At 37.2% G+C, this 23479-nt stretch overlaps 1 protein-coding gene across 5 annotated transcripts; it reads left to right on the plus strand.

Moving 5' to 3' along the window:
• Positions 1–7246: 7246 nt before the first annotated feature.
• Positions 7247–21520, plus strand: LOC310721448 (uncharacterized protein). Of its 5 annotated transcripts, none has more exons than XM_083533158.1 (6): positions 7247–7498; positions 11897–12202; positions 12290–12571; positions 13497–13634; positions 13950–14020; positions 14363–16162. In XM_083533158.1, exons 1-6 carry the CDS (start codon positions 7459–7461, stop codon positions 14471–14473), a joined length of 948 nt encoding a protein of 315 aa, XP_083389284.1. In that variant the 5' UTR covers positions 7247–7458; the 3' UTR covers positions 14474–16162. The 5 variants fall into 5 exon arrangements, 4 of the variants coding, with proteins under 4 accessions (XP_083389284.1, XP_083389287.1, XP_083389286.1 ...); XR_014532045.1 differs by having other exon boundaries at positions 7248–7498; positions 13497–13638; XM_083533161.1 differs by lacking the exon at positions 13950–14020 and having other exon boundaries at positions 7248–7498; positions 13497–13638.
• Positions 21521–23479: the final 1959 nt, after the last annotated feature.

Raw genomic sequence — 23479 nt, forward strand, 5'->3', positions numbered from 1 at the left:
GTCCTGATGATATTTCCATAAGTTTGTTTAGATCACATGAGAGGGAAAAACTGCATTCAGTATAAAACAATGGTTTATTTACGTCTCTTTTCTCACATTTCATACATTCACAATAGACTTTTATTTCACTTTCACTACCATCAGTTCAGTATTTATACAGCTTCCAGTTTTCTCTTTAATATCATCCACTTTTATTTCTGAACATTAATAACGAGTGTAGAAAAGTTCAGTATTTACAGAACAGCACTTCTTTTTTTACTGATTTCAAGCCCCAAAAGATGATTTATCAGACTGTCACATGGTTTTGTAACTTCATAAAGACGTGACATTTAGAGAACATTCATTCACAATAACAATAATGAAGCTCCAGTACCAAGAAGTGTGTATTTAAAAAGCACAAAATAAGGGAAGTGTGTACTAAAAGGAAATGTTTATTATGCTAAAACTATGAACATATGCTGGTAAAATTATAATAAATCTACTGTATATTTTCCTGGATATTAAATAAAACAATGCCCCGGGTTTTAGTCAGAATCATTAAATGGCTTCTGCACTGATTGAAGCAGAAAATCAGGTCTCAGGTTTCTGTAACTCACCTGCAGTGTCATTTCCAGTCTTATGTACTGGGGTGTAGAGTAACAGAGGTTTCTGTAGACAAGTTAAACCAGTATGATGCTGATTGTGAGCTTTATGCTAAACTATGTAGCTTCTGATTTCATTATTATATGAGAGACACTTTAAATCCAACAAACCTTTAATGATTTTTATTGATAAATAGGAAGAAATCCCTGCACGTGAAATATTTTTATTAATGTTGCTTTTTGTCCTAAATTATTTTAATTGACTATAAAATTGTTTATGTATAAACAGAATATAAACACTAAAATAGTCTTTATTCTGTCAGAATGAGCTCGTCTCAGTGTTAGTCTAGTTTTGGCCACTAGAGGCCGCCATTATTCCACATCATTATTCCACACGCGTCTTGAAGAAGCGTCTAAATCAGACATGGGCCACACACGGCCCGTTGGTTTATTATTCCGGCCCGCCGAACGTGACCAAATTCTATTAAACTAGGTAGGGTAAACCTTGTTCAATTTACCTTTCCCCTGTAATGCCCACGTTTCCTCAAAAGATGTCGCACTTCAGATACATTGACCGTGTTTGCGTGTATTACCGTAATTTCCGGACTATTAAGCGCACCCATATATAAGACGCACCCACTGAATTTTACAAAGATTTTTATTTTGAACATAAATACGCCGCACCTGTCTATAAGCCGCAGGTGTCTACACTGAAACTAATGAACTTTACACAGTCTTTAATGAAAGACAGTGTCTGTTACACGGCTTGTATCTAAACAGTAGCCTTCCTCTCACAACAATTTGTCTCAGGAGTTTAAGTTCAGCTCTAATGTAATGTGATATATATATATATATTATACTGTATATAAAGTTTGCCCATCCCTGGTCTAAATAAACTGTTTTAATGAAAGTTGGCGACTTCATTGACATCGAACCATGAGGATTAGATGTGTTTTTTTTTAAAGCAATGTAAGAAATTGAGAAGTTTTTTTTGCTTTTTTATATGTTTGTAATTTAAGACTTTGGATTTGATTAACAGTCTTGAACCTTCTCCATGTGGAGTCTGTAGAGTTTTGTTCATCTCCCATCAGTGACAGAGTGTCTGAATCTTTTGGTGTTGAACAGAGTTTGATTCCTGGTCCTGGGAATTAAACAGTGGTGCACCAGTAGAGCTGAAATTGCAGCGAGCACTAGAACACAACACACTGATCGAACCAGGAACTCGATGTAGCTGCAGCACTCACACTTTCCTACAATAGAAACAGGGCATATTTACTTCCTTCTTATGTTTGGGATTGTTTGTGAATTGTACATTTCAGTGATGTTCTCATACCAGTGTGTTGTGAGCAGATCTCTGTGATGTTATGTGATGGTGTGGTTGCTGATGGGATTGGCTGAAACACATCTGTAAACATCTTTATCTTCCACATTTACATCCAAAGGAAGAGGGAGTTTATTGTCATTAGGAGAATCTGGTCTGGTTTAATATCTCTGTCCCTTTAAACCAAGATAGACTCGTGTTTCTGTGATGCTTTACAGAACATAACACTAAACATCTGGATCCAGTGTGCCTGGTTATGTACGGAGAAGATACAGGAGCTGAGAAAACAACAAACTGGGGTTAAATATAATCACACTTTGTCATAAGAGTATTTGACTGATAATTTTCCAAATTTACACACCATAAACACTGACTCTAAAAGTCCTAGATGAGAGACGTCCAGCGATGACTTGTAATAAATAAACTCCAGAATGGTTCCTGCTGATGTTCCTGATGGTTAAAACTCCACAGGTTTTCTCACTGATTCCTCTTTGTCCATTAAACACCTGAATGTTCAATATGATCTCTTCTGCTTTCTCTAGTCCATACGACCACAGGATCTTAGCATCACTCTGAATTCCAGTAATCCCAGTATAAAGAGTTATAGTGGTTCCTTCCACTTTCTGCAGTGTGACTATCTTATCTCCAGTTATATTATTAGATTAGATTAGATTAGATTAGATTAGATTCAACTTTATTGTCATTACACATGTACAAGTACAAGGCAACGAAATGCAGTTTGGGTCTAACCAGAGTGCAATAACAGCAAGTGCAGGATATACAATGTTTACATAAATTAAATTAAATGGTATTACATTAATATAATATCATAATATCTCAGTGTTAATGTCTAGTTTTGTCCACTAGAGGCCGCCACATCTTTTCATTTCTCTGCTGGTTAATAATAACACGCACATTGAGTGACGACGCGTCTAAATAAACTGTTAAGTCTATTTTTTACTTGTGATGGGCGGTCCCTAATGCCCTATGGGGTTCCCGGATACCCCCAGCCCCCCTTAATATGAGCACTGCGAACACCTGCATTCTGGGAAATTGTCATTTTGGAGATGCTCTGACCCGGTCGTCCAGTCATTAAAATTTGGTCCAACAAGTCTCCCAGACCTTACACTTACAGTGCCTTGCGAAAGTATTCAGCCCCCATGAACTTTGCGACCTTTTGCCACATTTCAGGCTTCAAACATAAAGATATAAAACTGTAATTTACTGTAAAGAATCAACAACATGTGGGACACAGTCATGAAGTGGAACGAAATTTATTGGATATTTCAAACTTTTTCAACAAATAAAAAACTGAAAAATTGGGCGTGCAAAATTATTCAGCCCCCGTAAGTTAATACTTTGTAGCGCCACCTTTTGCTGCGATTACAGCTGTAAGTCGCTTGGGGTATGTCTCTATCAGTTTTGCACATCGAAAGACTAGTCAAATTTTTGCCCATTCCTCCTTGCAAAACAGCTCGAGCTCAGTGAGGTTGGATGGAGAGCATTTGTGAACAGCAGTTTTCAGTTCTTTCCACAGATTCTCGATTGGATTCATGTCTGGACTTTGACTTGGCCATTATAACACCTGGATATGTTTATTTGTGAACCATTCCATTGTAGATTTTGCTTTATGTTTTGGATCATTGTCTTGTTGGAAGACAAATCTCCATCCCAGTCTCAGGTCTTTTGCAGACTCAATCAGGTTTTCTTCCAGAATGGTCCTGTATTTGGCTCCATCCATCTTCCCATCAATGTTAACCATCTTCCCTGTCCCTGCTGAAGAAAAGCAGCCCCAAACCATGATGCTGCCACCACCATGTTTCACAGTGGGGATGGTGTGTTCAGGGTGATGAGCTGTGTTGCTTTTACGCCAAACATAACGTTTTGCATTGTTGCCAAAAAGTTCGATTTTGGTTTCATCTGACCAGGGCACCTTCTTCCACATGTTTGGTGTGTCTCCCAGGTGGCTTGTGGCAAACTTTAAACGACACTTTTTATGGATATCTTTAAGTAATGGCTTTCTTCTTGCCACTCTTCCATAAAGGCCAGATTTGTGCAGTATACGACTGATTGTTGTCCTATGGACAGAGTCTCCCACCTCAGCTGTAGATCTTTGCAGTTCATCCAGAGTGATCATGGGCCTCTTGGCTGCATCTCTGATCAGTCTTCTCCTTGTATGAGCTGAAAGTTTAGAGGGACGGCCAGGTCTTGGTAGATTTGCAGTGGTCTGATACTCCTTCCATTTCAATATTATCGCTTGCACAGTGCTCCTTGGGATGTTTAAAGCTTGGGAAATCTTTTTGTATCCAAATCCGGCTTTAAACTTCTCCACAACAGTATCTCGGACCTGCCTGGTGTGTTCCTTGTTCTTCATGATGCTCTCCGCGCTTTAAACGGACCTCTGAGACTATCACAGTGCAGGTGCATTTATACGGAGACTTGATTACACACAGGTGGATTCTATTTATCATCATTAGTCATTTAGGTCAACATTGGATCATTCACAGATCCTCACTGAACTTCTGGAGAGAGTTTGCTGCACTGAAAGTAAGGGGGCTGAATAATTTTGCACGCCCAATATTTCAGTTTTTTATTTGTTAAAAAAGTTTGAAATATCCAATAAATTTCGTTCCACTTCATGATTGTGTCCCACTTGTTGTTGATTCTTCACAAAAAATTACAGTTTTATATCTTTATGTATGAAGCCTGAAATGTGGCAAAAGGTCGCAAAGTTCAAGGGGGCCGAATACTTTCGCAAGGCACTGTACATACAGTATTGTTTTTGCTTGGATAATTCTGAGAACTAATATTACTAATACTGTATCTCCCACTTTCATTACACATGGCACAGTGCTGAGATAATCAGTGTTGTTCACGTCACCTGCCAGTGTTGCATCAAATCTGCTGAAACTCACAAATTTTATTTTAATGTATTCTTTTTACATAAAACCAAATTAAGATTATTTAACAGTTCACTTTAGTAACTTGTCTCTGTTATTGTTCACCTGAGCTAGCACAAAAAAACTTTAGAACCCACAGAAGCCACAGGAAATGGCTAGTGTTCCAGCAGCAACATCAAACCTGGCCTACATATGCAAGTGTGTTTAACATCAAATATACATATGAAATCTAACATTGCTGCTTGTATCTCTGGATGACAAAATTAAAATGGAAAATCTGAAATCTGCTGAATAAATAACAAAAAAAAGCATTGTAAACATTTATGAACCTCTCAAATATGACAAGCATTTCTCTGAAATATGTGTCTTATGCGGATGGTCCGCTGTGGCGACCCCTAACGGGAGAAGCCGAAAGAAAGTTTATTGTTATATTTTTTTAAAAGACAAATTTACCTGTTATGTGGAAGAACAAACAGAGCAAACGCCTCAATCTGGAGTAAATTCTTTCATATATTTCAATTTCAAACCATGTGGTTTTCTGGTCTGTCTGTCTCTCTCTCTCTCTCTCTCTCTCTCTCTCTCTCTCTTTCAGATATTAGAGGAAGTCACTGATCTGTTTACACTTAAAGTTGACTGACTTCAGTGTTTGAGTGAAAGTGAACAGATTGGTCCCTAAATTTATAAGACAGCAGTGATTGTAGACTTGCTCATGACCCAAGGGCACAAAGAGGCTCCTGATACTGTCTGGTTAATATCGAAGATTTGTGTCTTATGTTTTTTGATATCACGAACAGACTGAATGATCTACATAAAAAAGCATTTTAAGATGCTTTCCGTGTGTTTCCAGTTTTTCCCCACCAGATGTCGCCATTTTGTCCCTGTGTCCGTAATAAGCTCCAATTGTTTATATATGAATCCTGTTACCGTGATGAGCATTTAAGTTCCCCTGTGTGTCTGTTTGGTCCTCGTTTATTGATGTCATGTGCCTCGTTTCCGAGTTTATTTTTTCCAGGGTCGAGTTTCCCAGTGTAAGTCTTGTTTCTGTTGTTGTTTTTTGTGTTGCTAAAAAGACTGTATTTTGAGTGTTTTTGCCGTATTTCTGAGAGATTTTGTTCCGCGTTCCGGAAGAGTTTTACTTTTTCCCTTTTGCTATTACGAAGAAGTTACATGTATGATTCAAATCTATTTTTTTTAACAATAAAATCAATTCTTGAAAAAATCAATAATTGAGGTCAGTAAATGCTGTAAATGTGCATTATATAATGGATAAATAAATAAATGGAGAAACAGCGAATGAATGACACGTGATGTATTTTTATGAACGGTAGAGGGCGATGTTGGTCTGCAAATGTCTCCCCTGCTTCCAAAAATTCAATTTACGATATTTTGTTTATATTTAATTATAGAGAAGTTTACAAAAGGAACGAAACATAAGCCAGTGAATCAAACAGATAATAATTGTGTAATAATGTTGTAAATGTTGTTGTCCACATCTACAGCTGAGAGATGAGAAATATTTCATCTTTTTAACTTCCTTTCATTTGTAGGTTATTAAACTCGTGTGTGTGTGTGTGTGTGTGTGTGTGTGTGTGTGTGTGTGTGTGTGTGTGTGTGTGTGTGCTATGTTTCCTTAGTGATAAGATACAGACTGACTCTAATGGTTGTGTTTACTTTTAAGTGGGGATCTTTTTCCCATTCCTCTCTCTCTCTCTCTCTCTCTCTCTCTCTCTCTCTCTCTCTCTCTCTCTCTCAGTGGATTTAATTCCCTGCTGAAACATCCATTTTACTATAAAAAAGAATCCCCCTGGTTCAACTGGTAGATCTTTTTTCAACGTAGAAACAGTTTTTGAACTACTGCTAGTCTGCCACTGATGCATCACAGATTTTTCTTATTCTTTTTCTTTTTTCACTCTGTTTTGGAATAACTTTTAATATAACTATTAATTGTGCTTAGATTTCATAAAGTATACTAACAGCATATTTGGCTTTGCTGTGTGTGGATGTCATGATGACGTCCTTTTTCTGTCCCCTGCTTTCTCTGAATTACTCCAGTCAGTCATCAGCGTTCAATACAGCAACAATTAATAAACAATTAGTGTGTAAATACTGCAATACAAATACATAAATTCAGAAATCCAAAATGAAAACTCTTTAAAATAGATCTGTACATCACTATATTATAACAGCAGGAGTTTTTGTTTGCTGATGTCTGTATGCGGAGCTGCTCGGTGTAGAGGAGAAGATCGAATGGCTGACTGTGTGTTCTGCTGGACATGTAAACAGTCCTTTAGGCTGCATTCCCTACAGATAGATGGGTGTGATGGGTGAAATCATCGCATGGCTTTTATGCTCTGAGGTCTGGAATTGGCCAAAGTCATTCTATCTCTGGTGAATAACAAATCTGTATCAGTGGAAAAAACCCTCCCTCCCTCAGCTCCACCCATTCACAGGGACTTCCTGAGGCTGCTCAAGTGATGCTATTAGTGATATACGATCCTTTCAGAATATGTCTTTATTCCAGCACATTTTGTTAGTTTCAACTGTTTAAAATGAACTAAAATACCCCAAAACTGGTAGATTTTTGTGTTTATATAATTGTATGGTTGTGGACATCAGTTGTGTAAACGCAAAAATGAAGTCTGGACTGTAAAGCAAGATGAAGACATGTTTTGTTCTACTTTTCCTCTTTCTATCACGTAAGTGTTTTCCTTCTCTTATATATTAGAAGTAATTGAGTTCTTTGGTTAGATCCTTTTTTTTTTTTTTTTTTTAGATAAGTAAGAACTAAATTGTCTCTCAGTCGCCTGTAAACAAACAAAAACCGGTTGCTATTTGACCTTCTGTACTGACGCTTTGGCTCCTGTTACAGTAACGAATGAGACAAACTGCAGTACCAATATCAACGAGGTCGTCTTTATAGTCAGATAAAAGAACTACATCAAAGAAAATGAACTTGAATTCAATCAAAGAGCAATAACATTTATAACATTATTATTTGGGTTTATATCATGAAGATAAAACCACTATAGGGTTTAAATGAATAAACAGATGAAATGTATTATATTCACACATTTATTTTCATTTGGAAAATTAAATGATTAATTAGCACGCAGGTTGAACAGGATCTAAGTTCTTTGTTCTTTTTTAGTTAAAGGATGCACATTATATTTGCCTTTCAAATGACACAGAGGGTAACAAGGAATGGTTTCGTTTTGTCGTTTTTGCTTCCACATTATTATGTTGATCTTTTAGGTTCGGTCTCTTTACTTTTATACACGGTGCCTCTTTATCCAAACAGGATTTCCTGAGGGTCTGAGCAGCTTGTGTAGTGCTTCTAAGCAAATTACTAACAGGAAAAGATCATTTATGAGAGAGAAAAAAAAAAAAAGAGGAAACACTAAAGAATGGAAAAATAAAGCTGCATCCTGAACAGATATGGACAGTGTGTACAGTAAACACAACATCCTTGATGAAAAAAGACCTTCACATACAAACACATTTCAGTGTTTTGGGAAAATAATCTGCATATACTCAGCGTTCTGTAGGAACTGGTTTTCTGGAGTGTTTTCTATATTAACTCATCAACCATGTAGACTTTTTCCCCAGAAGCAGCAAGTGTTATACCTTTTAATAGCGTAGCTGCTTGGTGTCATGAGAATCTCCCTCACCAGACACCTATTTTATATTGTGAAGCTTATAGAGAAAGAATCAAAGTAAGAAAATGAAGTTGGCGCATTGATGCACCTTTTGAGAAGAAGCGGTCGTGTTTACAATACCATTCAAGAGGCATTTCTTTTTTATAAGAAAATAAATATGGGGCAAGTGAGAGTTTACTTTTGAACCAGCTAACATTCTGATAGAACCAGTTGTTCCAGATGTGCTTTATCAAACACCACATCGACCACAATTGTGCATGAAACCCAAAAGTACCTGAGGATGCAGACTCAGATGCGACAAGAAAGAACCCAGGAACCCAATTTGTGTATATACGGTACACACTGTCTATACCCTGACTGCGGGTGAGAAGAGGCACTGAATCGAGATTTGTAAAGAAATAGAAATAGGACGTGAAAGGTTTTGTCATCGTTATGGTTCACCACAGAGCATAGAAGCCTGCTGTGTGTATTTCTAAGCACATTATGAGAACAATGTCTCTTTTGACTGGGAAAGAATGAGCTTTTATAGATTAGATTTTCATGTAGACTTCTTGCGTGAAGAGTGGAAAGTCAGTGGGCGAGGAAACATCATGGTGGGGTTCGGAGACGGTTAACCACGGTGCACAGTAAAACACGGTGTGCATGAAGTCTCGGTTCTGTTGCATAGTTGCATTAAAACAATGCACGGAAGCTGAAGGAGAAGCTTGAGTGTGAAACCTTCTGAGGTCTGAAACTGGAGACAATATTTCTACCAGTCGAACTAATTTCTTCTATTCTGAATTGTGAAGTAAATTTCTAATTAAAGTGCATCAGTCGCTCTGTGGAAAACGTTGTGTAATATGTATAAACTGCATCATGGGTTATAAATGAACTGACGCACGAGGCTGAATCACTGCAGTGAATAAAAGTAGGACTTTTCTACGTAAACCAGTAGCTACAAAAATATCATTATAAAATTGACTCACCAGAAAGTGGATTATTTTTATCTTAATGATGTATACATGAGTCCTGATTAGTACATGATGTCGGAGGAACTTACTGTAGAAAGTGATTTAAAAAATACAGATTTTTTCAGTAGACGCTTTACTGTATTATGACAGATTTACTATAATCACAACACACACATAATAGAGTTCTGTAATTACCATACACACCCCTACTGTAATCTCAAGTAATTATACAGTATTATACTGTGCAGCAATGGATTATTATTATTACTGCGGCAGTGTGTCTGCTTTTCTTATCTTTTTTTGCTTTTAAATAATTGGACAACATAGTATTTTAAATAACAAAAAGCAGAAAATTGTGTCGTGTGGACGTAAACTGAACCACCTGCTTCAATTTTAATAGAATAAAAATACAAAACGTTTAAAGTGAATTTAACAGTTGAACAATTAGTCATTTTCTTCATTTTTAGCGTTATAAATGTGAACAGTGTAAATAAACTGGAAATTACAGAAGTCCTAAGAGGCTGTGCATTATATATAATATATTTTTCTTTCTTGTTTTCTTGTTATTACGACAAATTTTCTCCTGATCTTGACATAACGAACATTGTTTCCTCACGAGTACTTCATTTGGTATATTCGGTATAAGAGCATGTTCGAGAAGCAGCATCGTGGATAATAATTATAGCTATTTGTTGCAGAGCACATGGCGGTTTCTCGTTTCTATGGTTTCTCATAATAGCGATAAAACACTCACGAGACAATTAAGTCGTAAACATGAGAAAATTCGAAAGAAAAAAAATATTATAATGCATGGCCTCTTAGGACTTCCATAGGAAATGAAAACATTTCACAGAAATATATTATAAAATGATCCAAAAAGTGAAATTGAAAACAGTGGTGTCACATTAGCACTAGTGCTTCATCACATTACTCAGACTGAAACTGTAAAATATAAAAAAAAAAAATAAAGAGCAGAACATGTTCTCGAGCAAAGATGAAATATCTGGGTTACTGGGTTAAGTGTTGAGACTAGCATGCTAACTGTGCTAACAGTTGCTCAAAGTTCAATACATTCAGGGAAAGAAAGCAAAAAGATTCAGGAAAAGATTTTTATCTTTTATACAACCATATAACTGCTGTTTAAAGCTTCTTCGAGACAATGTCCATTGTAAAAATCTTTATACAGATTAAATTAATTTCGACTAATTCAATTATTTATCCGTCTTCTCACACGCCAAAGTCTGTTTATCCTATTCACTGAGAAGCTAATCCAAACGGAAATGCTAACTGAAGTTCAAAAAAGCTTCATAATTTACACAGAATTACACATAATTATACAATCAACACTAATCAATATTTCTGATATTTTGTTCATTAAAGACCCAAAATATTCATGGTTGGTTTGGACACAAACCCTCTGTTACCTTCATCAGTGAGAAGTCAAAGTATATTAACTACTATTAAATACTGGCCAGGAACCTGAACAAAACCCACCACCTCAAAATCAAAACTCTACACAACCACATTAAACCACATTAAAGTGACTTCATTCTTTCAGCATCATGCATTATTCAGGTGACAGTTCAATACTGAAGTATTTATTCGCTCATATGAGGAAGGATCAGTGTCCTGAGAAGAGAAGTACAGGTGTGGAAATGAGAAGTGTGATTGTTCTAACCCTCAGGTGATGTGTGGAGATGGTTAAGAGTTTCATTTCATTCTTTAAACAAAGCCAGATGGAACTTAGCACCATCACCTGGGTTTATAAATAATATAATAATATTATATAGTATAGAGATGTAGACAGTATCAGGTTCTAAAGAACTAGGACACTTTGGGTTAAGATCCTGTGTTTTAACAATTTGTTAGCCCAAGATTTCATGTGTATTTGTTGTGCTTCATTGAATATATAATGATTTAGAATTTAACATTAAAAGTTATTTTTTATTTTTGTAATGTTACAGGGTCTCACCTTCATACAATCTACATTTCAATTTTATTTTGTCTTTTTTGTTTCCCAAATAAACCAGTTACAGTCATGAGAAAAAAATCTACACAACATGTTTCAATATTACAATTAACACAATTGTTGTTTCAACGCTGATCAATAAAACTGAGAGGATAAGATGGTTTTTTTTACAACAAACTATTTAACATTGACAGAATATTTAGGATAACACACTAAACTGTAGCTAATCATTCACTGGATTTTCTTATCATGACTGTAACTTAAGTTAAAAAGTTAATGAGTTTTTCACTGTTAAACCTAATAACAGTCGTCTTTTCTTAATTAGGAAGATGTAGAAGGATAATGTTTGTGTTGAGGCAAATCCATAAATTTCACATTGAGAATATGAGAAAAATCCACGGGAAATAAATACATAGGAGGGTTTTAGTACATTTGAATAATTTATGTGACTTTAAAAAAAAATTGAAGTGGTATATTACGACTCTTCCATCAGACTCTCGGTTCTGTTTCCTCTTTCAGAGATCTTCAGATCTGTTGGTGGATCTTCAGGTCAGGAGTTGATCCGTGCTGTAGGAGAATCTGTGACATTCAATACCAGTGTTCCTGTTTCTGGGACACTATTATATAAAGGTGACACAGTTGGACAGGTGTTGAATAAAGTGAGTGACACAAATTCTAGTGAGAAGTTTGTGAATCGTCTTCAGTGGGTCAGCCTGACTGGGTTCTTCACTCTCTCAGACCTGAGAACAGATGATTCAGGACTTTACACAGTGGAGAGCACTAGAGACCCGAAGAGAAAACAGGAATATCAGTTGGAGGTGTACGGTGAGTTCATTTCTCTCCTGATTTTAGACAAAAACAGTGAAGAAACTTTCATTTCTAACTCATGAGTTTCTTCATGTTTCTGTACAGAGAGAGTTTCAGCTCCTCAGGTGATGAAGACCACCTCCTCTTCTTCAGAGTTCTGTTTAGTGCTGTGTTCTGTGAGGAACAGCAGAGGACTGATGCTGTCTTTGTATAAAGATAATTTTTTTTTAAACCACACCAGCAGCAGCAACATCACACTGAATCTTCTTCTAGAAATAAAGGAGACTGATAATCTCACCTCGAAGATCTTCAGCTGTGTGTCCTCCAATCCAGTCAGTCATGAGGGAACCAGAATCAACCTCACACACTACTGCTCTCTGAACACAGGTACGACACCAGACTGTAAAATACACAACACTGTCTGTTATAAGGTCACTGAGCTGTTCGAGTAAAATAATATGTGTAATGGATCAGAGTGAGAAACCTGCAGTACTCACAGAGCTGCTTTTATAGAGCATTCATCAACTGCTGAGCCAATCACAATCGAGATGAACCTCTATGACTCTATTACAAAACCCTGGAATGAGCAGAGTGATAAAGAGAAACCTGTAACTCTATTGAAATCCAGTGAACTGCTGATACTACACTTTATAATCTCCTAATATCCCATTACCTGCTCTTACTTTCAGTTCTGTATATACACACTTTTCCCATCATCACTTAAAATGCTGACGTATGAAAATGCGGTGCTGTGACCCGTTATATGTGAGATAAATAGTTATATCTCATCCACCATAATGCCTGTAGCTGTATCTCCGATACCACCCTAATTATCGTGTGTGTGTGTGTGTGTGTGTGTGTGTGTGTGTGTGTGTGTGGGTGGGTGTGGCTGAAATACCCTTGAGGAACACGTTTATTCACGTCCAAGAAGTTTATATCAAAATACGCTTCGTTTTCAGTTGAAACTTGTAGGTGGATTTTGGTACTAATCAAAAAACAATCATGCAAAATACATCTGCTTTTTAAAGGACATATTACACAGTGGCACATTTTCCCCAATATCAGCTTTAGACATACACACACCAGGTTTCATCTTCGCACCTGTGAGATATTCGAGTGAAAGGCAGAATTTAGAGTTATGGCAAATGGCCGCATGTCTAATTTAAAAGCAGGTATAAATATAAATAATAACCAGATTAGCAGTGATCATGAAGCATTTACACAGAACAGTGTTATTAATATAAAAAAGACACTTGATCATCTCCAATTGTCATGTGTTGTGTGTGTTTTAATCAATGTTCTGTTTTTACAGATGATAACCCTGAACTTGCTCCTCGGAACCATGTGGTCATTGTTGTCATATGTGCTCTGGGTTTTGTTGTGCTGGTGATCGTGATGGTAGTGATACTTTTAAAGAAAAAACAGAACGCAGCGCCTCGGCGAACAGAAGGCAGGTATTAGTCTTTTGATCACCTTTGAGGGAACAAAAAAGCAGAAGTGAAATGTCCTTCTTCATCTCTTCGCACGTCTTATTGAACCTGAAACCATGTAGATGATTTCTGTTTTGCTATTTAGGAATCTATGTCAATCTCAGATAAACAAAGTACACACCAGAAAACACGTACAGAGTCGCATAAAAATAATTTATTCAATAATTTCCTTATTTTCTTGGTCTGCCAGGCTGATTATCATGTGGTCAGTATGAGTCAGTGTCTGTCAGTCTCTCATTACTGACCCATACAAACCATTATTTTTATCTTTGCAGACTCCTTAGCAACTGAAGGACAGACTGACGAAGTCTTTTATTCGGTGATAAATCATAAAAAACCCACGCAGGTCAGTAAGCGATGGACTGACAGTCAGTGATAAACATTTGACTATAAATACCGAAGTAGAATGTGCTGTGCAGTAGTGCTTCTCACAAAGCATCTAAGTTTTACAAGATGGAGACTTTTGTGGTTACAGCTCTTCTTCCTTTAGTCTGTGGTCTGAATGCATTTGACTGTTTCTGCACTCTGTGATGTTTAACTCTCACACCATTATCAATGTGTACAGTGTGCTGTAACGAGTTCTGATGTAAGTGTAGGATTAGAAAGAGCAGAAACACTGAGTTACAGTATAACAGTCACTGTTACTGACATATAAATGCACTGAATTCTCTCTCTGTCTCTTTCTCAGCCAAATATACCAGAACCTGCCTCAGAGGATGTCACAGAAGCATGTCCACTAACAACTGTTTATGACCGGGTTACATTTGGAAGAACGTCTGATGGCACCGAAAATAACTGAATGGAACTGAAGTATTTTACTGTATTATTTAAAAAAAAAATTGGCCACAGACATTTCACAAAAATATTTAATCCTAACAATTTCAATTTAGATCAGTTGTTAAAATGTATCTAAATTGTCCATTAAACAGAATTTTGCACTTAAAATGCCTTTCCTTCATTTTCATTTCATGTCTTTGTTTCATATTGTAGAATATTTATTTTAATAAATAGTGAGTTATTATTATTTTCAACGTTCTTTATTCTGCCAATGTAAACACACTGGTGTACAGAATGTAGAGCTCAGTGTGCAGCTGCTCTTTTATCTGATGTGGTTGTAAAAAAAAAAAAAAAAAATCCAATTAATGTATTCAGTTCCCTGTTTATCGTGTGAGAGCGAGTCCAGGTGGGTTCAGTAATTTAGTTAAGGGGAATCCAGGAAAGAAGAACCCTCAAGTAAATGGGCACAGAGATGCAACAGAAGTTGAAGATGAATTATAGTTATTATAATACAAACCATGAAGAACATAATCCTAAACCAGTCTCTTTCAGGTCAACATGGTCCAATTGTCACACCAAACATGCAATAATCTGAAAATAAAAGTGAGTAAATGGTTCAAAAACAAAAAAGTAACACAAGGCAACAGATGTAATAAAAAAAAAAGGAAAATGGGTGATGATCACAAAATGAGTGATAAATACAAAAAAAGACCAGGTTTTCTGTGCTCACAGTATTAGTATACAACGCGTGTAGTGTGAACGTTAAACAGCTGCGCACACATACACGTGACATCGTTTATTCAAGTGTGAGGGTTCATAGGCCGGTGGGAAACACAGTACCAGTCCATTATCCTGTCCAATTGTTATAAATCCACCCTCATATAGCTAAAGCAACAATCATCAGACCATCTGCTTGGTGGTAATGACAGGTTTTATATTACAGTCAGTCTGAATACTCAAATCTGATTGGCTGGAAGGTATGCGTTCCATCTTATGAACATGTTCCATCCAGTGACACGGATATTACAAGCATTTCTTTATAGAGCTGTGAAGGATTATTGGTGAATATGGCAACTTGGGTAAAAGCACAAGACAACCGGGAGAAATTAAATTTACAAAATCGAACAGAAAATACCAAAAAACACACCAGGTGTTCAAACCAACAGCTTCATTACTGGTAGAGAAACAGCACAACTACACAACTACACTACACAGTTTACTCTGCAAACAGCAATGACAGTTTTAATGCCTCAGTGCTGGGAAGTGACCATGGTAACGTGATAATTCACAGCTAGGGGTGTGGCCTTACACCATTTTAATGCTCTCCAGTTCTCCTCGGGTCGTTCTTCACCTCCACATCGTTCACCAACAACCTGTAACACCTCACACCTACACCCGGATCATCACATTATTATGTTTTACTGCAATTGTAACAATTTTTCCCTCATAATCCTGAGATATCTTTATACACCGCTGTGAATTTGGATTTTTCTCATGTCACATTTGGATTTTGCATATTAATTTGAATAACCAGTATTACTGGGGGAAATCTCTCCACTGAGTATTGTGTGCATTCTCATATTTGTGTTTGTGTGTGTGGTAAAATGTTGTTGTGAGGTAATATATTTGCTTAATGTTTTTGCCCTGAAGTTCTGTCATTAATTCCACAACATTTTCACAATAAAGCAACAAGCGACTTGATTTCAACATCTCTGAATGGCTTCAATGTTTTTTATTTTATTATTATCATTCAGTTGATTTTATCGACCAAGCAGCAATTAAATTTCTTTACAGATCAAATATAACACTTTATATTAATAAACACTGACACCAGAATGATGGTTTAGACCGGACATGAGGTGCGTGCAGACCACGTATTTTCACAACTCAACAGCAGAACAAAACCTGGTTTAATTTTAGGTGTCTGCTCACCACTCATTAATACAGAGACAAGGAAGGAAAATAGAATTAAGAAGAATATTTTAGTCAGACTTCTTCTTCTTAAGTCAGACATTTATCTATAAATCACACTGAAAAACAACTGATGACCAAAGTCCTGTACCAAATAATTTAAGTTCATAATAAAGTTTATTCCTGAGATGGTATGAGGAGAAACCTTGAGAGGAACCAGCCTCAGAAATAAATCCATCCTCATCCTCAACACCGATCATTTATTAATTAAAGTTCCATCATTTTTTAGGTTATCAACTGTTCACTGATGGAGATTTTTATAGAATACCAATCAATATGTTTAAAAGCTTGACTTATACTCACATAATGTGAAGTGACCACAGCCTTGATAATCTGGATAAACCTTGAATGGTGACCGTGTGGGCTCTTATGCACAAATAAAAGAACTTTAATACTACATGAGACTGGGAGCCAGTGGAGTTACACAAGCACTGGAGTTCTAGTTAACTTTTTTTGTATTTCCTGAAAATCCAAAGGCTAGCAGGAACATTTTGAGCATGTTGATGATATCAATTTAATGGTCTTCAGCACATTACAGTAGATGAGCCAGTTATAATGTTTGGTTGATGCAATGGTTGAATTCTTAGTGTGAACTCGAATAAATAAATTCATTGGAAGTGTTTCCTCAAATTCCCGCTAAACAAACAATGTAGAGTATTTATTATTATATGGACAAACTCATTTGCCCCGATTCCACAGTAAGATAAACACCAAATGGGCTGTATCCTAAAATGGTTTAAATATCGTACAGAGAACTGATTTTAGAAAACAAGGAACGTTTCTCAGCAAATGTGTACGTGACCGTGACATTTAAACAATAACATCAGCTGACCATTTTGGCCATCACTCAATTCTTACACTCAATATGAATTTAAAGTAAAACTCCATTTTCATTACAAGCTGAAGGAAGAGTATAAAATATCTGAGAAGAACTGTCTTGGGTTCTTTTTGACTCTGATGAACCCAAGGTGTTTGCCGTGTTTTGTCACTGCTTCACTAATAAACTTCTGATTTTTTTCTGTTTTGTGTTGTTTTTCACACAATGTTTATGCAGTTCATGTAGTGTCCTAGTCAGCGTGTGTTGTGCGTGATCTTGTCTGGTTTCGTGGCACCTTGGTTCTGTGGGAACGTTGTTTCGTGACACTGCGTACTGAACTGTAGATCGCTGAAACGACAATAAAATCCTACTCGATGTAGCGTGAATCAAATAAGCGATTTTTTTATCTAATTGTTGCATCAGTTTTTGAGATATAGACGTTATATATATCAACATAAATTAAAACAACTAAATAAACTGGCCACACCCACAACTATTAGCAGTGAATCACTACAAGCAGCAGCTCGATCATTTCCTAGTGTGACCACAAGGCTGATTCTACATCATACTCTAATACCATATCAATACACTTGTAGCAAAAATTAAGAGATTAAGAGTTTATAATTATAATAAGACGTGGTGCAGGATGTAGCATTACACTGTAGCAGGACAGGCGTTTCACACTTCAGCTCTTCCTGTGCATTTCAAATGAAATATGTGGTTTTGTCCCCACAGACTCGCTGTCTGTCTGTCTGTATGTCTGTGTGTGTGTGTGTGTGTGTAAGTGTGTGTGTGTGTGTGTGTGTGGTTAATGGTCTCACATTTTTTTACACAGTACACCACGTGAGAGCCATGTGGCCTGCATGTGCTATTACAGTATATCTCATTTGCTTTGCTGCATATAATATCACATTAAACCCCAAGTTTATTGGCTCCCTTCAACAGAACTGGATAAAATGAGTTTGGTGGAAATGTTCAACAAAAAAAATAGCAACGTTCTCCAGGAGAAACCATAAAAAATCCATACTTATTGTAATATCTTTTCAATATATTCTCAAAATGCAAAATTTCCCTCACTTAATAATTGTTCATATATAAATATGATGACACACTGTGATACCAGAACAATACGGAATTGGTTTAGAATACATTTTGAACAGAATTTTCTATCTCAGAATTGCATGTTGTATTAGTGTGTTCCTGCAAACACGTGCCATCTTTTTTTTTATCGCTCTCGGCTCCCTGATTCAAAACCACACACCAAGAACTCAAAAATCCCCCACAAACAATCAATCTAGTGTTTAAATTAGTTTACAATCTGACATATATAAGATTTAATCCTAAACTTTTATTCATTCATTGAGTCGGTGTAAAAAACCCATTCCGCTCTTTCGAATATGATTAAAACCTAGGATCTGCTGCCACCTGGTGTCCTGTACAGATACTGCTACTGGTGCGTATAGTGTAATAGTATACAGTATTTGTGTGTTAGCATCAGCACCATGATCTTCTAATGTTATTAAACTACATAATGATTTCCCAAGATTTATTTAGGGAGCATAGACTGTAAAGTACACTGAAGGATTCCATCATCATCATCATCATCATCGTTGGGGCAGTGATGATGTTCATGATGGGTCATGATGGGCTTTGAAAGTAAAAAATTATGTGAAAAGTTATTTTTATTGCTCATAAACACCATGTGGTGATATTGGTACTGTGCTGTTATTTATTTATTTATTTATTTTAATTGAAATTAAAAAGGGTAGATAGTTGAGAGAAAAGTCTGATGGTTCTGAAGTTCAACAGAGAAATACTGAGAAGGATCTGAAAGATCAGCAGTCTGAAATGTGAGTCAGTCGTCTGAAGCTCCACCTCATGTTTATCCTCCAGCTTTGCGTTTCTGCTGAATAAATAAAGTGTAGAAAAGAATGGGATGTTTTCATCGTCTGCTTTTCCTTTTGATATCAGGTAAGATTTTCTCCTCAGAGATTTTATTACTGATTATAGAAATAAATGAAAAGTGTGTGCTGTAGATTCTCCACCACACGCCGAGAGAGTTTCCTTCTGTACACAGCTGCAGGTTCCTGCTCTGAATATTTCACTGTGAAGTCTGAGGATCAACATTTACAGAGAAAAAGAACAGAAGTGAAAATTTATTACATTTAATTTTATTAGTAAAAAGGAGAGAAAGTGAAATTAAATTAAATGAAACATGAACATGAGCTTTAGTTCCCTCACCCACATCCAGTGTTCACATGTACAACACCGAGATCACAAATACACTCCAATTTATCAACAGGTAACAGTAAGTTCTTACGGATGATGATGATGATGATGATGATGATGATGATGATGATGATGATGATGATGATGATGATAATGATGATGTACTTGTGATCTAATTTTTATTATAATTTAATTCAGAATCAGAATTTTTTTGTGAATAATTTGAGTGATTTATAAGATTATTAATTTCACTGCAGTTTTGTTTGTATGTGATTTATTACGACTCTTTCATCAGACTCTCGGTTCTGTTTCCTCTTTCAGAGATCTTCAGGTCTGTTGGTGGATCTTCAGGTCAGGAGTTGATCCGTGCTGTAGGAGAATCTGTGACATTCAGTACCAGTGTTCCAGTTTCTGGGAATTTAATATATAAAGGTGACACAGTTGCACAGGTGTTTAATAAAGTGAGTGACAAAAATTCTAGTGAGAAGTTTGTGAATCGTCTTCAGTGGCTCAGTCTGACTGGGTTCTTCACTCTCTCAGACCTGAGAACAGATGATTCAGGACTGTACACAGTGGAGAGCATAAAAGACCCAAAGATAAAACAGGAATATTAGTTGGAGGTGTACGGTGAGTTAATTTCTCTCCTGATTTTAGACAAAAACAGTGAAGAAACGTAAATTTCTAACTCATGAGGATCTTCATGTTTCTGTACAGAGAGAGTTTCAGCTCCACAGGTGATGAAGTCCACCTCCTCTTCTTCAGAGTTCTGTTCAGTGCTGTGTTCTGTGAGGAACAGCAGAGGACTGATGCTGTCTTTGTATGAAGATGATGTTTTATTAAACCACACCAGCAGCAGCAACAACATCACACTGAATCTTCTTAAAATAAAGAAGAGCGATAATCTCACATCAAAGACCTTCAGCTGTGTGTCCTCCAATCCAGTCAGTCATGAGAGAACCAGAATCAACCTCTCACACTACTGCTCTCTGAACACAGGTACGACACCAGATGACGGGTTGAACATGTGAGAATATCGTTATTGATCTTCTCCTTGCACACACATGTTAAAGCACACAGGAGATCACCTCTGCAGGACACATGTACTGATGGCAGCTTCAGATGTTCAATTATAAATCATTCTAATTTTAAAAATGATGTTCTTCCAGATGTTCTTCCAGATGTGGAGGCTCCGGTGATGAGCACAGTGTTAATGCCACTGCTGTGTGCTGTGATGTCAGTGATGACTGTTGTGGTGATCGCTGTGAGTCTGAGGAACAGCAGGAAATATGAATCCAGATGTTTTACAGAAAACAGGTATCAGTCTGAAGAAGTTTTTCTGAAACAAATGTTGATGTAACTGTTTCTGCTCTCAGGAACATGATGGTTGACACTCACAGCTTTAATCATCATCTATATTGTGCTGGAATGAACTCAGTGAGATACACTAATTTCTCTCTCTCTCTTTTTCTCCTATTCTTTTTCTCCATCCAGGAAAATACACGAGATTCTGTCTGTGACCACAACAGTGGTGTATGAGCCGACGATGTTCTCAAGTGATCTCTCAGGTGATTTGCTTATCTTCTCTGGCATTTATTTCTCATCAGAAAGAGAAGATAAAGTGAACAGTAAGACCTGATTATGGTTTCATCTTCTCCTGTCACTCTCATTCCACATGTACAGAGAGACAGAAAGAAAAATAATGTTTAGAAACAAAATCAAATGATTTTTATGCCGTAGCATGAAATTTATCCTTCACATAAACTAGGAGACCCAAACCTGTTCCAGCACCATGAAGATCTGCTTTTCATGGGTTGGACTGGAAGATCTCCTGCTATAGAGCTTCAACCCTATTGAACACCTTTGTGATGAATGTGAACCTCATTTTTCTAACACCCTTATAGCTGAATAAATCTCCACAAAATCTGGTGGAACATCTTCCCAGAAGAGTGGAGCTTCTTATAGCAGCAAATGGAGACTAAATGTGGAACTTTATGTCTACAAACTTTTGGCCATTTGTTTCTCCTCAAATGTATTCTGCTCTTTTGGACTGAACTGGACTGTTTTTTTTTTTTTTGTTCAGGGAAGAATCACTCAGCACACAGTATGGTGCATATTTTCTTCTTCAGTTTAATGCAGATACCAGACAAGTATATATTTATACACACCTGAGCTGAACGTTTTCTGATTGGGTTAGAAGACATAGTAACATTAGTTTTGAAACTGAACTCGAGCAGGTCAGAATATTTTCACACACCGGTTCTTCCTGTGCATTTCAACGAAAAGCCACGTGTGTGTGGTTTTGTCTGAACGCACTCTTCAAACCCCTGTGTCTAAAACAGGTTACATCATCGGGTTCCTCTCGACACCACGTGTTAAACACAGCGTGCACGTAATCACATTTCAGAATTCGCTGTATTTCTTTTGAGACTTTTTTCACACGGATTCCAGATCTAGCGCGAATATTTCTAATCGAGCATTGAACCGATTGCGGCCGGAGAACAAGAACGTTCTGGGGACGATCTCTATAGACATGTTAGATACAGTGAGGAAAATAAGTATTTGAACACTCTGCTATTTTGCAAGTTCTCCCACTTAGAAATCATGGAGGGGTCTGAAATTGTCATCGTAGGTGCATGTCCACTGTGAGAGACATAATCTAAAAAAAAAAAAAAATCCAGAAATCACAATATATGATTTTTAAACTATTTATTTGTATGATACAGCTGCAAATAAGTATTTGAACACCTGTCTATCAGCTAGAATTCTGACCCTCAAAGACCTGTTAGTCTGCCTTTAAAATGTCCACCTCCACTACATTTATTATCCTAAATTAGATGCACCTGTTCGAGGTCGTTAGCTGCATAAAGACACCTGTCCACCCCATACAATCAGTAAGAATCCAACTACTAACATGGCCAAGACCAAAGAGCTGTCCAAAGACACTAGAGACAAAATTGTACACCTCCACAAGGCTGGAAAGGGCTACGGGGAAATTGCCAAGCAGCTTGGTGAAAAAAGGTCCACTGTTGGAGCAATCATTAGAAAATGGAAGAAGCTAAACATGACTGTCAATCTCCCTCGGACTGGGGCTCCATGCAAGATCTCACCTCGTAGGGTCTCAATGATCCTAAGGAAGGTGAGAAATCAGCCCAGAACTACACGGAAGGAGCTGGTCAATGACCTGAAAGGAGATGGGACCACCGTTTCCCAGGTTACTGTTGGTAATACACTAAGACGTCATGGTTTGAAATCATGCATGGCACGGAAGGTTCCCCTGCTTAAACCAACACATGTCCAGGCATGTCTTAAGTTTGCCAATGACCATTTGGATGATCCAGAGGAGTCATGGGAGAAAGTCATGTGGTCAGATGAGACCAAAACAGAACTTTTAGATCATAATTCCACTAAACGTGTTTGGAGGAAGAAGAATGATGAGTACCATCCCAAGAACACCATCCCTACTGTAAAGCATGGGGGTGGTAGCATCATGCTTTGTGGGTGTTTTTCTGCACATGGGACAGGGCGACTGCACTGTATTAAGGAGAGGATGACTGGGGCCACGTATTGCGAGATTTTGGGGAACAACCTCCTTCCCTCAGTTAGAGCATTGAAGATGGGTCGAGGCTGGGTCTTCCAACATGACAATGACCCGAAGCACACAGCCAGGATAACCAAGGAGTGGCTCTGTAAGAAGCATATCAAGGTTCTGGCGTGGCCTAGCCAGTCTCCAGACCTAAACCCAATAGAGAATCTTTGGAGGGAGCTCAAACTCCGTGTTTCTCAGCGACAGGCCAGAAACCTGACTGATCTAGAGAAGATCTGTGTGGAGGAGTGGGCCAAAATCTCTCCTGCAGTGTGTGCAAACCTGGTGAAAAACTACAGGAAACGTTTGACCTCTGTAATTGCAAACAAAGGCTACTGTACCAAATATTAACATTGACTTTCTCAGGTGTTCAAATACTTATTTGCAGCTGTATCATACAAATAAATAGTTAAAAAATCATACATTGT

The sequence above is a fragment of the Silurus aristotelis genome, assembly GCF_946808225.1.
Source record: "Silurus aristotelis genome assembly, chromosome: 27".
Classification (NCBI taxonomy): domain Eukaryota; kingdom Metazoa; phylum Chordata; class Actinopteri; order Siluriformes; family Siluridae; genus Silurus; species Silurus aristotelis.

Excerpts from the sequence above, each read along its gene's own strand:
- LOC310721448 (XM_083533158.1), top strand. The coding sequence starts at position 7,459 with ATGAAGACATGTTTTGTTCTACTTTTCCTCTTTCTATCAC. Across the intron at positions 7,499-11,896 it reads ACTTTTCCTCTTTCTATCAC|AGATCTTCAGATCTGTTGGT; the intron begins GTAAGTGTTTTC and ends TTCCTCTTTCAG. Across the intron at positions 12,203-12,289 it reads ATATCAGTTGGAGGTGTACG|AGAGAGTTTCAGCTCCTCAG; the intron begins GTGAGTTCATTT and ends GTTTCTGTACAG.